The 15,493-nt window shown below is 39.7% G+C and overlaps 1 protein-coding gene across 1 annotated transcript; it reads right to left on the bottom strand.

The window, feature by feature from the left end:
* Window positions 1-2,471: 2,471 nt before the first annotated feature.
* Window positions 2,472-14,546, bottom strand: LOC142135576 (MAX gene-associated protein-like). Its single transcript, XM_075194613.1, has 5 exons — window positions 14,423-14,546; window positions 10,515-10,763; window positions 9,386-9,544; window positions 5,536-5,667; window positions 2,472-4,821 (listed from the first exon to the last, which is right to left on the bottom strand). The coding sequence occupies exons 1-5, from the start codon at window positions 14,544-14,546 to the stop codon at window positions 3,761-3,763; spliced, it is 1,725 nt and encodes a 574-aa protein (XP_075050714.1). The 3' UTR covers window positions 2,472-3,760.
* Between the last annotated feature and the right edge of the window lie 947 nt (window positions 14,547-15,493).

The raw sequence follows: 15,493 nt of genomic DNA, 5'->3' as shown, positions 1-15,493 counted from the left end.
ACAGAAATTAAACCTGCTGTAGTATGCAATCAGAGAAGAGAGTGCTAGTACAGTGTACCCAATCTGTCAAGGTGTCACGAACCGCGGCGGTACTCGCTTCTGGCTCCCCCTGGCGTCCCGGCCGTCACCTTGACTGATTAATTAGAGGTCTGATTTACAGGCATTAGCCTGCATCTGTGTATTTCAGGGACAAGCCCTGATTGGCCCTGCTCTGTATGAGCAATTAGCCTGCAGCAGTGTATCCTACTCCTGATTGGTCTGTATTTGTATTTAAGGCAATGAGGTCTGCTGCCTCATTGCCGGTTATAGTCTCTGTATCCAGTCTGCTGTACTTGCTCTCTGCCCTGTTCCTGTCTATTGGACTTGCTGTTGTTTACCCGTGTATGACCCTTGGCTTGGATTTGGACTTTGCTTGTGAATCTCGTGACCCTGACCTCTGGCTTGAATACCGACCTCCCTGTCTGCTCGTGACCCTTGACCTCAGCTTGTATACTGGTACTGTTGTCTGCTGCCGGCCCCTGACCTCTGCTTGGATTCCACTCCGCTTGCTTGGGTTCTCCCCAGCCAGTACACACTTCACGACCCACCCGTCAGTCTGCAGCCCAGTCTGTCCCCACCATCAGGGGCTCCAGTGAACACCTGACTGGCAGAGTAGATTCCGGGTTGTGTTGTGCCGGCTGGAGGGGTTCCTAACACAAGGGAGTATAATTACAGAGGTAATAAAGAACATGTGAAAACCACACACTATTTCAGAGGTATAGCAATAGTGTAAAAACTCAGCACACAACCTGAATAAAATGTTCCCATCGAAACCCAATAAATTCTGACAAGTGCTTTCCACAGAGGGAATGCAGGAGAGGAGCCTCTGTGTAATACTAGCTAAAGAGCTGTCAGATATGGGTGGGCTTTCCTTAGGGAGGTAAATCCTGACAAGGAGGCTGTAAAGAGCAGGGGATATGCACCTCCTCCCCCAGCTCCAGTATTCTCAGATGGGACAGATCTCCACTTGTTATCGGACTTCTCACAGGCATATACCTCAGGCAGGATACATAATCTCATCATTCTATAACTATAGATTCAAATTCCCCACTGAACATCTTATAACCTTCTCCAACCAGCCCTGTCAGGAACACCCAAGCATAGCAAGTCAAATCAGCCATAAAATATTAAATGTTGCTAACTGTAATGTTATAGATGTTGTACTAGAACAACTAAAAATGTTGGTTTTTGGCTATTACATTCTGTTTAAAAAAGGAGACTGACCATGTATGTCCCCCCCTCCTCTCCCTGTTTTTTGTACCCAATCCCAATTCTTTCTTTTGACAAAATATAAAAATTTATGTAACAATTATTTTTCTATCAGGGTGTCCCTTTACCTCTCTGGTTTGAAACACCAGCAATGAGTTTCTGGGTCACTCAGATAAGACAGATTTTAATTGGAGGTCCATGAAATTTAGATAGCACAGTGTCGTTTCAATATTAGACTCTTGCTAGATGACAATACACAATATTCTGGGTGAGGATAAGATAATTCAGGCTCTTGAGAATCAGAACATGCAGTGGGGGCCTCCTCTGTAGCCCTGTGAAGGGGTTTTAGATTTGAACCTCCACATACTTCTATTTCTGGGTTTTGGCTTTATAACTTTTTTTTGCCACTCTTTAGATTTTAGTTTTTTTGCATTTCCTGAAAAGGCTTTATGCGATTTTAGGTGAGGAGTCTGCTTTTAAGCCCATCTAAGAGTAGAAACAATTACTAGTAAATTAGGTGAGTTTTTAAAGGATAGCTTTTTGAATTTTAGATACAAAAAAGTTCTAGGGTTCTAGTTCTTGCAGTCATTGTTGTAAATCTGGCACAGAAAGTGTGAATATCACTTTTATATGTTGATATGAGTGTTTATAAGATATTATAAATATTGTATTTGATTGCAAGTATTAAATGGTTAATTAGCATTTAAATACATGGGTGTACAACCCCCTCCTATGGTGGCCTGTTCAGAGACGCTGATATGAGAACATGCGCTTGCGCTTTACACAGTAAATTATACTATACATATTTGGTATGACTTTTAAAAGAATAAGTCTTACAAATACTATTGTTCAACAATTATTGCTCAGTGGCACCAAGTAAAGTTTCAACCATTTTTTGTTTAGAATTTTTGCCCTTTTAAATATAAATATTTAGAGTGGTGAGCTTTTTGAATATTAAAGTCATCTTCGACATTTAGGGGGGTATTCAATTGTTAGCGAGACGGGTGAAAATCCTGCGCTCTAAAAAATATTACCGTTAATATGCTAATTTGCGCGTAGGGAGCTGCGAGCTGAAATTCAGCGAGTAATTACCGTATTAACGGTAATATTTTTCGAGCGCAGGATTTTCACCCGTCTCGCTAACAATTGAATACTCCCCTTAGATTTTTAACAAAATATGTTTTAGATAGTGCCAACCATAATACCAAATCACACAGGTAAAGCAATTTCATGACACATTTGTCAACCTTTTATTTAGCACCAATCAGATTTGTATGTGTGGACATCACAGAACACATGATTGGAGAACCAATTTTACATTAACATGTCTGTACTGTCGTCATGAACATACTAAATAAATCATGGTTTTCACTGAGTGCACATTATAAAAAAAAACAAAAAAAAACAAAAAACTTATGCAGGTTCAGTAAACACAGCAATAGTTGCATGTTAAAGACAATTAAACATGGTTTGTATGCCATGCAACAAGCATGGAAACGCACAGTTAATTATTGCTTTAGACACGTGCAGGCCATTCAGTGCTGCATATTCACAAGATATTTTGTGCAGCCTAGTTATATTGCAAATTTGTGTGGCCACTTACATGATACATCTCTCCTGCAAAAAAACAGAATTCCCAATAGAAAATTTCATAATAAAGTATATTAAATCAGAAAATACCTCAATATAGAACAGCAAGAAAAGGAGACTACAATTGGCTGTTACAAACGCAGCTGTGCACTTGTGGGCCCCTTACAACAGGGGCAACAATCACATAATTCATATTGAAAATGCCCAAGGAAATGTGAGCAGGACATAAATCATACATTTGATATTTACAGGATCAACAGGAAAAAAAAAATCATATCCACTTACGGAGGAAAAAAAATATATACACAATTTTTTTTTTTTTACAAGCTTGATAAGCAACAAAGTCCAATATCGTAACAGAGTGATGGTTATTTAATCCACTGAAGCAGCAGTGATGATAATCATGTCAAGTAAAAGTAGGAGGAGAGTGGGGAAGGAAAACGAATACTGTCCAAAATATAAGGTGAGCTGTGACAACAGTAAAGTGCAGATAGAAAGGTGACCGGCTGGAGATTCAGCTGTAGTGATTAGACAGAGGCACCTGTGGTTAAACAAAAGTAACCTGCAACTGGATTCTCATATGGAATGTTTCATATTGGCCGATTGCTGGAGAAGTAAGACTTGGTTTATGTCAGAGCAGAGGCTTACATACAGTCAACCTGCAGTATTTACAATGTTAACCTGTAAGAGTCTAAGCAAGCATCTACTTAGGTTGCTGAATGCCATAGAGTTTTGTATCTGCATTTCCAAACCAGGTTGCTGTGACAGTTTGTTAATAGGGAAATAATAAACAATACTAAGTGTATAGTTCAAGTAGCTGGAGGATTTTTGCAGCATGTACCAATTAAGATTGCTATATTACATGTTAAGCTGTAAAAACAATCATATTATTCATTCAGTAAAAAAGGAGCTCAAACCAGGTCTAGTCCATAGTTTTTGGTGAATTTAATCTAATTGCCACAGATGCCAATGTGGGCATTGACAGGCTTCCCAATATCTTCTGATCACTTGTCAATGTAGGAGATTTTAATCCTAGTGGTGCCAGTTTGGGCATTGGTTTCCAAAGCACATCTGAACCAGAGGTCACTGTTGTTTCAGTCTTATGACAATGTGACACCGTAACAGGAGGCTTCTGGCCCCCACATTGTTTCTCTGCCACATTAATCAATGGTTCTTTTGTAGCATCCGTCTCAAAAATACCGCCATCCTGATTATGCCTGATACTTTCCTGAATTTCTCCCTCTTCTAACTGCAGGAATAGAGGGCTGAGAGAAATGTTCTTCTCTTTTGTTTCAGATAATTCCTTGAATCTTCCAAACGAGAAAGGAGAAGACTCCCCATCTGTAAATTTGCCCACACTACAGCGGGAAGCTGTGTCTGATCCTGGAAAGTCAGAACCTGAGTCCAAATCATCAGTGTCATTGATTAAATGTTGATTGAGTAAAGCAATTTCATTGAGAAGAGATGTGAGTGTTTCATCTGTGTCTTCCTGATCACCAATTACATCAGATAACTCACTTGGATCTAACCCTGCATCATCAATGGCAGAGGATAATTTTGTGAGTTCCAGCTCAAGTCTAGAATCTTTGACATGTCCGGACAGTTTGCCAAGGGAAGAATCATCCATACTGATGTTATCACTTTTTGAGGATCTCTCATTATTGCTGTCGCTGAAGTCACTCAGTGGGAGATGCTCGACAAGATTGGCGCCTGGACTCTGTGTTTCCAAATCAGGAAAACTTTCTTCAACATTGTTCATGAGAATAGACCTAGGTGGTACACTTGACACAGCAATTATTTCGCTAATTGCTTGAACAGTATCTCTCGAAGCAATCTCTGTTAAAGGAGTGTGTTCATCTCTCTTGCTGCCCTTCTCAGTCACAGGGGTGCCGATTCCCAATTCCCTGCCCAAGTCTGAATACGCTTCATTGGCTAAAGATGTGACATTCACAATCTTTGGCATCATGGACAGGTCATCTTTTTCTACAAAAAAAGACATGAGATTGAATACATACATAATTATGCCAGAGCTATGAAACAGTAAATCATGACTTTACAGAAATCCATTCAAATATGTGTTCACTGATGTAATATTTACCTGAGTTAGTGGTAATAGACATTTGAACAAGTTCTAACATTCCCTAAGACTATTAGTTCAGTGGAGGCATGTCCCCTCGTACAACTGCAATCTTCATTAAACAGTTGTACCTGAATGCCACTTTAATGGGCAGCTGCATAGAAGCAGGAAGAACTGCTGGAGTGTGTTAATTTGCAGATGGCAGCACATTCCTCCATTACTAGCAGTGTGCCAAATATATGTCTCCAGAAGCTTTACCTGCCTCCACTTGATATGGTTCTTTTTGTTGTTATATTTGACATATAAACAGAGGTGGAAGAAAACCCATTGCTAATAATAGGGCAGTTTATGTATAGACCCAAGTCAGTAAAGCTCAATTACAAACCACTTAAAATAGAGTCCTGCACTGACTTTCAATTTGATCAAAAGCCAAGTGAATTTCACTGCACAACCACAAAACTGCATTAGTACTTAACTTTGACACTTTTGAAGATCAGTCTTAGTGACTTCTGGTGTGGTAATAACGACTTTCAAGGAAATATGGTAATCAACTTCTGAATAATTCTCTGATTAAACTGTAAAGCTTCAATGGCAAATATTTATGTCAAATGCACACGTACCTGACTCATGGGGTGATTGTGCCACTGCAGAAAAAGTGCCAGGAACAGAAGATAAAGTGATGGGCACAGGACTATTACCAATAATACCTTTGAATATTGTACCAGGAAGCTGAATCACTACAGAAGACATTCCTAAAAAAATCATTAAATTAGATTTATTATAGTTTTAAACAAAAGTGGGAAAAAAGAAGAGAAGTTGCTGAAGGAGAATAAAATGCTCCTGATTTAAGATTTGATGCACACTCTGTAATAATGTCAATGCAGATAAATTCAGGTAGATGAATTCCCGAGTGCCAATTTCAACAAACAGGAACTGGATTTGTCTGGACAGACACACAAGTTATTTGTAGGAAACAAGGGACATTGGTCTCTGAAACGAAAACCCTGGCATTACATTATGAGGTACTCTGCTGTTTTTTTTCATTACTACCATTCTTGTGGAAGGATAATGCATAACCAGATAAGATCAGATAACAGTAACAGTTACAAGCATGGTCAACAGCTACTGGTAACTGCAAGTCCCAGTAGCTTCTGAAAGTGAACAGCTAGCCGCAGATTGTTCATCTCAGCTCTAATATATATCTCAGTATAAGGCTGGTCTCACATTCTGCGATAACACTGTGTATGTGCCCCCACAATTAATGCAAGAATGAACCAATCAAAATAAATCAAATCAATGGGAATTATGCAAAGCAAACATTTTGATCCTTTATAATAAATAAAATAAAAAAAAATAAAAAAAGATACACAGATTTCTGGGTACAGTAGAAAATTCGAGAGATTGCTGTTACTTGGAACACGTAGTTCATCAGAAAATAGGATATTCTACCTTTCTGCTGGATAGTGCATTAAATCATTTAAGGGGATACTGGAACATCGGGGTATAGTGGCTCAGCACTGGAGTTTAAGCACTTAAAATGTAGTTCTAAAGGACTGAACTAATCCCCCTTTATACCACTGTAGCCCATTGGGATCTTCAGTAAGTTTTTTTTTTTTTTACAAAGTCCCAATGGATAGAATAAAAGAAGGAATTAAAAGAAAGGAAAAGAACAAGGCTTAACTGGGTCATTCCACATCAAATCAACACAATTTTAGAAAAATAGTCTTCCATACATTAAATTAAATTTGGTATAATAAATGCTGCCATGGGTGTAAAGAAAACATATATGCTACAAGAGATTTCATTTTTGAGTGATTCATGAAAATTGTATTTATACTGGCACTAGACATCTGAGAAAAACAAAACAAAACAACATTTTTCCAATTCACTTCATTAGAGCAATGCATGTTCCTCTGCAGGTGTGTTTGGGGTGCATTATTGAGTGAACAAGCATTTACAGCTTTTGAGTCGCTTATTAGTTCAGTTTTTTTAGACTTTGTTGTAAATTATTTCCAACATTTTTTCATTTTTGGCTGTATGTTAATCATTTTATATTCAGATAGTGGTAATAATTTATTATTATTCTTTTTTTTTTTTAAAGAGAACCATTCTACTTTTACTTAATTCTGCCTTAATTCTGTGAATCATCAGATGCAAATTTGATTGAGGTATTCATTCATTGTATTTTATCAGATCAGTTTTCTATATATACACTTATCTCAAAAAATTATATTCTATTTTTATTTCTATATATTTTCATAACAATCTGAAACCCTGTGTTGATTTGATATGGAATGACCCAACTATAACTTTAAAGGAGAACAAGAGCTTAAAGGGTGGGTAAGCATAAAAATACCTTTTTCTTTTTCAACCTATGGGGGACACTAGAACACTGGGGACATTTGAAAGCAGATCCTACAGGATAGAAACCTTAGAAGTTGCGGTGTGCAACACCTTCCGCCCCAATCTTGGACACAAAAATGTTGAATTTGTAAAACTTGGTAAATGTGTGAACCGAAGACAATGTCCAGCACAGCTGCTCAGCCAAAGCCCCGTGCCTGGAAGCACTCACCAGTATGGTAGAATGTACTGTTACATTTTCAGGAATAAGCTGTCCTTCTTCAATGTATGACTGGCTAATTACTGAAGTAATCCACCTAACAATGGTCTGCTTAGATGCCAGCCAAACTCTCTTGTGAGCATCATAGACTACCAAAACGTCATCTGTCCTGTTGGGTCTTATGAACATAGGATCTACAACAGACAAAGGCTGGAAACACAATTTTACGTGGAACTTGGGAGACCACTTTTGGTTGAAAAGAAGGTTTTTAGCCCAAAGAACAGCCCTATCTTCATTAAAGATGTGATATGAAGACCTACAAGACAGAGCTCCCAGCACCAAAACTCTCCTAGCTGTGGAGATAAAAGCAAAATTGTCTTTCAGGTAAGGAACTTTATTACCACCAAATCCAAAGGTTGAAAAGAGGATGTTCTAAAGGTTGTCAACACCAAGATCCCAAGGAGCTATTGGGGAGGTGTGGTGGGGACTATACAGAGTCTCCACACACAACCTTGCCTGTATGAAAGTCTTCACCATATGTGTTTTATTAGAAAGGAAACAGAAGGATATAACCTAAACCTTCAGGGAGCTAAGTCTCAATCCACCATGCAGGCACTCTGGCAAGAACAGTAGTAGATGGGCAAACTGAAAATAAGAGAAACCCCTTCCTTTCACACCAGGAGATTAAAGTCTTCCACACCCTATGATATTTATTGGCTGAAACTGGATTTCTAGTATTAAGGGGTCTGAACCACACTGTCGGAGAAACCCATAGCCCTAAGGATCATGGCTTCAACATGTCATCAAAGCTATTCGTGGTAAATCTTTGTTGATAAAAAGGAATGGGACTTAACAGGTCTCATCTTGGAGGCAGACACCTCAATGGGCCCTCTGCCATGTTGAAAATGTCTGTGTACTATGACCTTATTGGCCATTCCGGTTCTACTAGAATCAGCTGAATGCCTGCTCTTTTCACCATCTTTAGGACTTGTGGAAGCATGGCTACCAGAGTGAAGCGGTAAATCAGATTAATGCTCCAAGGGACAAACATGTCATTTACAAACAAAGCATTTGGATCACTTCTCTTTGAGCAGAATATCTTAACCTTGTGGTTCAACTGAGATTTTGATTATAATATCACACGGATGATGCTTCAGTAAAATCCTTACAAAAAAAAACAAAAAACAATTCCAGCTGCCATTGGCAACCATAGAAAATTGTGGACACTTTGAATAAACTGAAGATCCCAGAGAGGGCATAGTGTTGGAGGAATTTAGAATATTAGATCCAAATTTAAAATGCCCTAACTGCAGCACTGATTTTTCTGCCCCAGTGTTCAAGTGTCCCCATAGGATGAAAGAGAAAATATTCAGTTAAAAAGATAACCTAAAAAGTATTATTTGCTTTCTGGTCCTAGCAGAGAAGAATGTATATACTAGACATAGTTCAGGTTATCCCTCTGTGTACTCAGGGGTTGGGACTGTTAACTCTTTGGCAGCTCTCATATCATATTTCAATACTTTCTGGGCCTTTCCATGCCCAAAAAACATCATACCCTGCACCCTATGAGGTCACATATAGTCACTGTCACTAAACAACTGTATTGCGAGAGGATTATTGCACAGACTACAGCAATGAAAATAGAAACAATACAAGTAGACAAATACAAAAAGGAAAATACAAAACTTAGGATTACGATTTCCTTTAAAGGCAGTACAACGAGCAGATTCAAAGGCTTTATATATATAACTAGTGGACACATGATGAAAACACATGGTTTAGTGGGATCTAGGTTTGTTAAAATGTGAAACTGGCTCCCAGAAATTGTAATTGTTGCAGTAGGGGAATGATCAATTTTGACATATTAGGGACAAGACAAATTTAAATAACAACTTAGAAAAGTACATTACCTGATTGCATTTGTGCAGGACTCAAATCAGCATGTACAAGTGTAGGGGGAATACCAGTAACTTGTCCTGTGACTCCGGCTTCCTTCAGAGTCACTTGTCCTGTAGTTGCCATTAGTAAACTGGAAGTGCCTATAGAAACATCAGGCTGTTGTTGCTTTGCTGCAGGACAAAATGTTTTACTTTTTAAGATTTAATGACTTAACAGAATGAAATGTTACAATTTTGCATTGCTCTAAATACACCAGGGCCATCATGGACATCTTTCAAGAGTGTAGTGATAAAGCATGACCGTTGTATTTTTTTTTACGGCTTGTTGAGGGGTGTTCAGTATAAGTATGAGGGGTGTTCAGATATAAGTATGATACAAAGGTTTGTTGATGCAAGTTTAATAGTTATCTCAGATAGGGAGCACGCCCCAGAACGAACTGTGTGTGCCTAATGCTAGCCAAGAACAGATTCTTCCCTAAAAACAACAAAGCCTCAATAAGTATGCATGAAACCGTTATTAAAGATAGGATATGAATCACTAACGAATATCTATGGACAGCCTTTGATTAATGATGTGTTCACACATACCTGGTCTGTGAAAGAAATCAAGTCAGATGGGGTTTAATCTAGCACAGATTGGGAAGAGGGGGCTATAGTATGAGGATCAGGATTTAGTGGCTAGGGCTACTGCTTTGAGTCCTAAACGGGTTGATTTGTGTGTAAGGTTTTCATATTGTTAATACAGTGTGTATCTGTTTTAGTGTCTGTGTTAATGCACTCTGTGTATCTTTGTGTACTAGTAAATTTGTATGCCACAGGGAAACCTGATAGGAAGTTACTCCTTTGTAGAACAGATTATGTTTAGTTGGAGAAACTATAAAGGCAATTCTCCTCATGTGCTTATGTAACACAATTTAGCATTCCCTGCAGTTTGACCTCTGATTGTGTGTAGTTCCATTTTTTTGTGTAATTCTGCAGTCTACTAGTATTCAATTAATATTGGATGCTTTGTCAAAGTCAGTGCAATAAGGTGCTAATTTCAGTACATTTTGTAAGTGAGCCTCACAATTCACTCTCCAGCCATTTAAGTCTAATGTGCTTCTGAAAACATTTCTACACATGAAGGTTAATCCTGACTTACTCTCCATTGAAAGTAACACAGGTTTTCTTGCCAGGATGATTGGCTTCTTAGTGTCGCTACTTAAAGTTTCCTTAGCTTCCTCCTCCACTCTCAAGGATTGAAAAAGGTCTCTCATTGGAGGAGGAGGAGGAGCTGCCTTAAGGACAGTACAGTCCTCCTCCAAGTTCAGTTTCTTCCTCTCTGCTTCAACAGCTTTCTGCTTTGCATATACATATTCCAGTTTTTTCAACACAACATCTTTTGGTTTTCCTGTGGAAATATGAAATACAAGAAACATTATTGCCTAATGTTCAGCATGTAGGAAATACATCTTAGTTAATAGAAGGAAAAATTTCTACCACAGTGGAATTGAAGACATTTCAATAAGAAATTACTTATTCAGCACAGTGTGTATCATATGCAAGTGCATGACTTCAATAGGCATGTTTGTACACCTCAGATGCAAATAGAATAGGATTATTGCAGTTTTTAAAGTGGAACTCAAAAGCACAAGCGAAAACGACACAAACAAACACGGCCTATTGTCACGTGGCTTAACCCTTCTCTATTTAAAATATTTTTCCATCTATACTGTTTGTTTCAACCTCATTTATGCTTCTTATAATGCATAGAGGAATCAGGCCTACCTTTAATTTGCATTTGAAGAACAAATAATATTCCTTTTAAAAATATAGAAAAAAGAACTTAAGTCTATTGTGATCACAGCATCTAATAATATAATGAAATAAGATTATGTAAAAGCGTGCATCGAGGACCATGTGGCTGCCCAACACAGCTGCATAGCTTAAGCTCTATGTTGCACCACCCACAAAGTACTCACTGATTTATAGAATGTGCCTTCACATTCTCCACGCCAAAATAAACATGCCGAATCACAGGAGTCATCGATTTAGGTATAGTCTGTTTTGAAGTGGGACAACTTCTTTTAGTAGCATCACAGAGGACCAGAAACCTAAACCTATGTGTTTACATAGATTTTCAATGCCCTTACATACGAGGGAAAAGATTTTTCTCAATGCCGGAATCACAATGTCCCGATTTAAATGGAACTTAGATGAGCTAACCTCTTCTACAAGAAAACACAATGCAGAAATCTGAGCCATTAAGTAACTCGGCTTTAATCAGTTAAGCCACCCTGCAGAAAATTCCCAACCTCCTAATAGGCATGGTAAAGAGTTGGGCTTGAGTACATTGCACAATTCTTAGACAAAATAACCAAGAAACCCTTAACATTTCAACAAGCGCAGGAGAAATAGTATTAGAACCTTTGGCCTGGTGTACCTGCAGGCCCAACACTATGCTGGTTAGTCTCAAAAGCACTAATCGCAAGTCAACTGGTGCAACCCACTTGATTCCCTATTATCTAACAGCCCTCCACCACACAGAGAAATCTCACTTACTTATACTTTTCTACACGACAAAACGGAACACGAAAAGAAAAAAAAATTAATAGAATAACACAATGGATAGAATTATATCCATCTCCCGAGATGGACACATTGCTTTGCTCACTTTAATAATCTATGTGCATACTCCCAGCAGCCGCGCACACATATAGCCGGTACATGGTTGTGGTGGCTGTAGATCGCTCATGCTCAAAATGTGGACAGAGGCAAAAAAATTAAAAATAAAAAAATAAAAGGATTTTTAAACTTACAAAAAATCTGTTTCTCCCAATCAAGTGGAGGACACTGGGGACATTGGGGAAAAGTGTAGTGAGATAGCTAACAACTTTCTTAAAGTGCAACATGCCTAACCCTAACTCCTCCCCTTCAATACCCCCCCTTCCTGTTTAAACGTCAGTTTATGGTTAACCAAGCAACACAGAAAATAAGACAAGAGAGAGAAAAAACCCAACAGAAATAGATAAAAAAAAAAAAAAAAAAAAACATGTCAAACAAAAAAGAGAAACTAGAGCGTCAAGGTTGGGTGCCCGATGCCCCCCAATGGACTAAGAGACACGGACCTTACGCAAGTATGAAAATTGTATTTTTTTCCCACATCCAATTGGGTGACACCGGGGTCATTGGGGGCATCACAAAGACGCAATTATGGGTGGGAATGCACAGAAAAAAACGTTGAGAAGCACCTTTCTCCCAAAAATTGCATCCCCTGATGCAAACAAATGAAACCTGTAAAACCAAGTAATCATGTGAATGGAGGACAAGGTAGCTGCCCAACACAGATGTTCGGACGAGGCACTATGCTGTGCCGCCCAGGAAGCCACTCACCGACCTTGTGGAGGGAGCCTGAAGATTATCAGGAACAGGCTTGTCCAACCCCCATTATAAGCCTGATGGATTACAGCAATAAATCACCTAGCAAGAGACACCTTAGAGGCTTGCCAGCCTCTTGTGGGCATCATAGAGGTCGAAAAGATCTTCTGTCTTGCTACATCAAGAGTCCTATGGAAACACGTACCCAAAGCATGGACTACATCTATTTAACGAAAGAGAAACTTTGTCCTCGGAAAACTGACATTTGGTCAGGGCAGGGATACCATGACCTGATTTATGTGGAATCTTGAGACCACCTTAGGGAGGAATGAAGGCTTAGTCAGAGAACTGCCCTATCCTCATGAAAAATAAGAGGAGACTTGCATGCTGCAAACTTTTTCCAAGTCAAAAATTTTAAATCCAATGTGTGCAAGGGTTCAACGGGGAATGCTGTAAAGCATTTAACACAAAGATTAAATCCCAATGTGTTACTGGAGGAACATACAGAGGCTGTACATGTAGTACCCCCTGAATGAAAGTTTGAACAACAAGCATTATAGAAAGTCTTCTTTGAAAGAAGACCAAAAGAACAGACACCTGACCCTTCAGTGAACTAAAGCGCAAACCAGCATCCAGACCATCCTACAAGAACATAAGCGACGTGGACAATCGAAAAAAGGAGGTAGGATATCCCAGGCAATATATGTCCTCCAGACACAATTTTACATTTTAGTTGAACCCGGTTTGTGAGCACGAAGCAAGGTTTGCACCACTCACTCATATACAACCCTTAGTTCAAAGACCCTGGGAAGCATGGCTACCGGTGGGAATAGTTAAACCAAGTGTAACCACCAAGAAATGGACATGGCATCTACTGAGACAGCCTGGTCTGGGAGGAGAAGAGCTGGACTTTGGGGTTCAACTGAAACACCATCATGTCAACTTTCGGGTGACCCCACCTGTCTTACTAACCACTTGCCGGGATGCATAGTCTGCCTACTAAGAAAATCAGCTTCCAAATTTTCTACCCCAGGGATGAAAATTGCCACGACAGCCTGAACGCGACATTCTGCCCACTGAAAGATCCTGTGCGTCACTCACATGGCTAAAGGACTTTTGGTACCGCCCTGGTGGTTGTGGTATGCAACTGCTGTGCATTGTCCGACTGTACCTTCACCACCTATCCCTGCAGCAAATGTTGCACGCTGATCAGAGTGAGGAACACTAGTCGCAGATCCAATACATTGATTGGAAGTTTGTATTCTTCCATAGACCCTGAAACTGGGCGTGAAGACAGACGGCACACCAATTCCGAAGGCTTGCATCTGTTGCAATCGAGGTCCACTACCAGATCGAGAATTGTCGACTTAGCAGAAATTGTTTTGCTGCAGCCACCAAAGGAACGACTGACGTACTCAAGTAAAAAGACAGAATACCTGACCGGACTTATTCAGGCGAGATCTGTTCCACTTCAACAGGAGTTCCAGCTGGAATTCTCATACATGAAACTGAGCAAAATGGACCGCCTCGAAAGTCGACACCACCCTGCCCAGAACCCTCATGCAGAAATGTAGAGGTCTGTTTGACAGCTGTTGTTGGGAGAATAGAAGTCCAAAAAAGTCATCCGTTGGGTCGGAGTCAACTTGGACGTCCTGAAGTTGAGGATCCAATTGTGGGACTCTGGGTCGTTACTTGGATATGGAACAGGAGTACCGCCAAGGCCTTTATAAGAAGATTGTCCATGTAAGGGATGATTGTAATCCCCTTGGACCACAGTCATGACCACCATGATCTTTGTGAAGATCTGAGGAGCCATGGCCAGACCAAAAGGAAGTGCCTGGAATTTTGATCCAACTGAATTGCAAACCAGAGGAGGGGACTGATGACCCTCCTCCTCCTCTCCCAAATGGGAACATGCAGATAGGCATCCTTGATGTCTAGAGCAACCATGAACTCCCCCCTGTTCCATATTGTGAATCACCAACCGCAAAGATTCCATCTTGATCCTGGGCACCTTGATATGGATGTTTAAAGTTTTTAGATTCAGAATTGCCCTGAGTGAGCAGTCTGCTTTTGGAACAAGAATCAGGTTTGAATAAAACTAAAACCTTTTTTGTGATTCCTGAACCGGAATAACTACTTCAGAAGAAATTAGGGAGTGGATGGCCTCTTGCAGAGCCAGTCATCTATTCGGACATGCAGGAAATCTAATGGAAAAGAACCGCATTGAAGATTACCCAAGTAGATCGATCATGTACTCCCCTGGTCTATAATTCCTAGTACCCAGACATCAGTGATAGACTGAAACCGCTGATTCCTGAATAGAAGACGGCGGGCTCCCACCACAGCAAACCCTAGACAAGAGATGACCACCCCTACCCTGGTGTCCCCCAATTGGATGCGGGAGAAACTTATATTTGACATAAATGCGTGCTTTAGATTTGGGTCCAGAACATTGCTAAAATTTGATAATTAGCTGTGAACGAGGGAAAACTAGGCATGAAGTTGTTTTAACTATGTTGAAACACAACATCTCTCACTTAATTTAACAATTACTAAATAACCTCCTCCGATCTACTTTCCTTCAGCCAGCCCCTTTAGCAATACAACATATCTGTAATGAGGAGTCTGTGGGCGGGTAGTGAATAGAATGTCAAGCATAAGCGCAAATTATCTTGAACGGGTTTTAATGCCCCATACTTTATGGCAGTAATTACTGAGTGATGCCCTCAGCAGACACCCCTTACGCTCTCTTAAGTCGTA

The sequence above is a fragment of the Mixophyes fleayi genome, unplaced genomic scaffold, assembly GCF_038048845.1.
Source record: "Mixophyes fleayi isolate aMixFle1 unplaced genomic scaffold, aMixFle1.hap1 Scaffold_78, whole genome shotgun sequence".
Lineage (NCBI taxonomy): Eukaryota > Metazoa > Chordata > Amphibia > Anura > Limnodynastidae > Mixophyes > Mixophyes fleayi.
This window is presented reverse-complemented; position numbering and strand designations above follow the sequence as displayed.

Bases quoted from the DNA above. Each gene is read 5' to 3' on its own strand.
- LOC142135576 (XM_075194613.1), bottom strand. From the start codon at position 14,546: ATGGCTCCTCAGATCTTCACAAAGATCATGGTGGTCATGACTGTGGTC. The intron at 9,545-10,514 runs GTAAGTCAGGAT...TTTGTCCTGCAG, and splicing joins TGTGTTACTTTCAATGGAGA to CAAAGCAACAACAGCCTGAT. The intron at 5,668-9,385 runs GTAATGTACTTT...TGATTTTTTTAG, and splicing joins TCCTGCACAAATGCAATCAG to GAATGTCTTCTGTAGTGATT.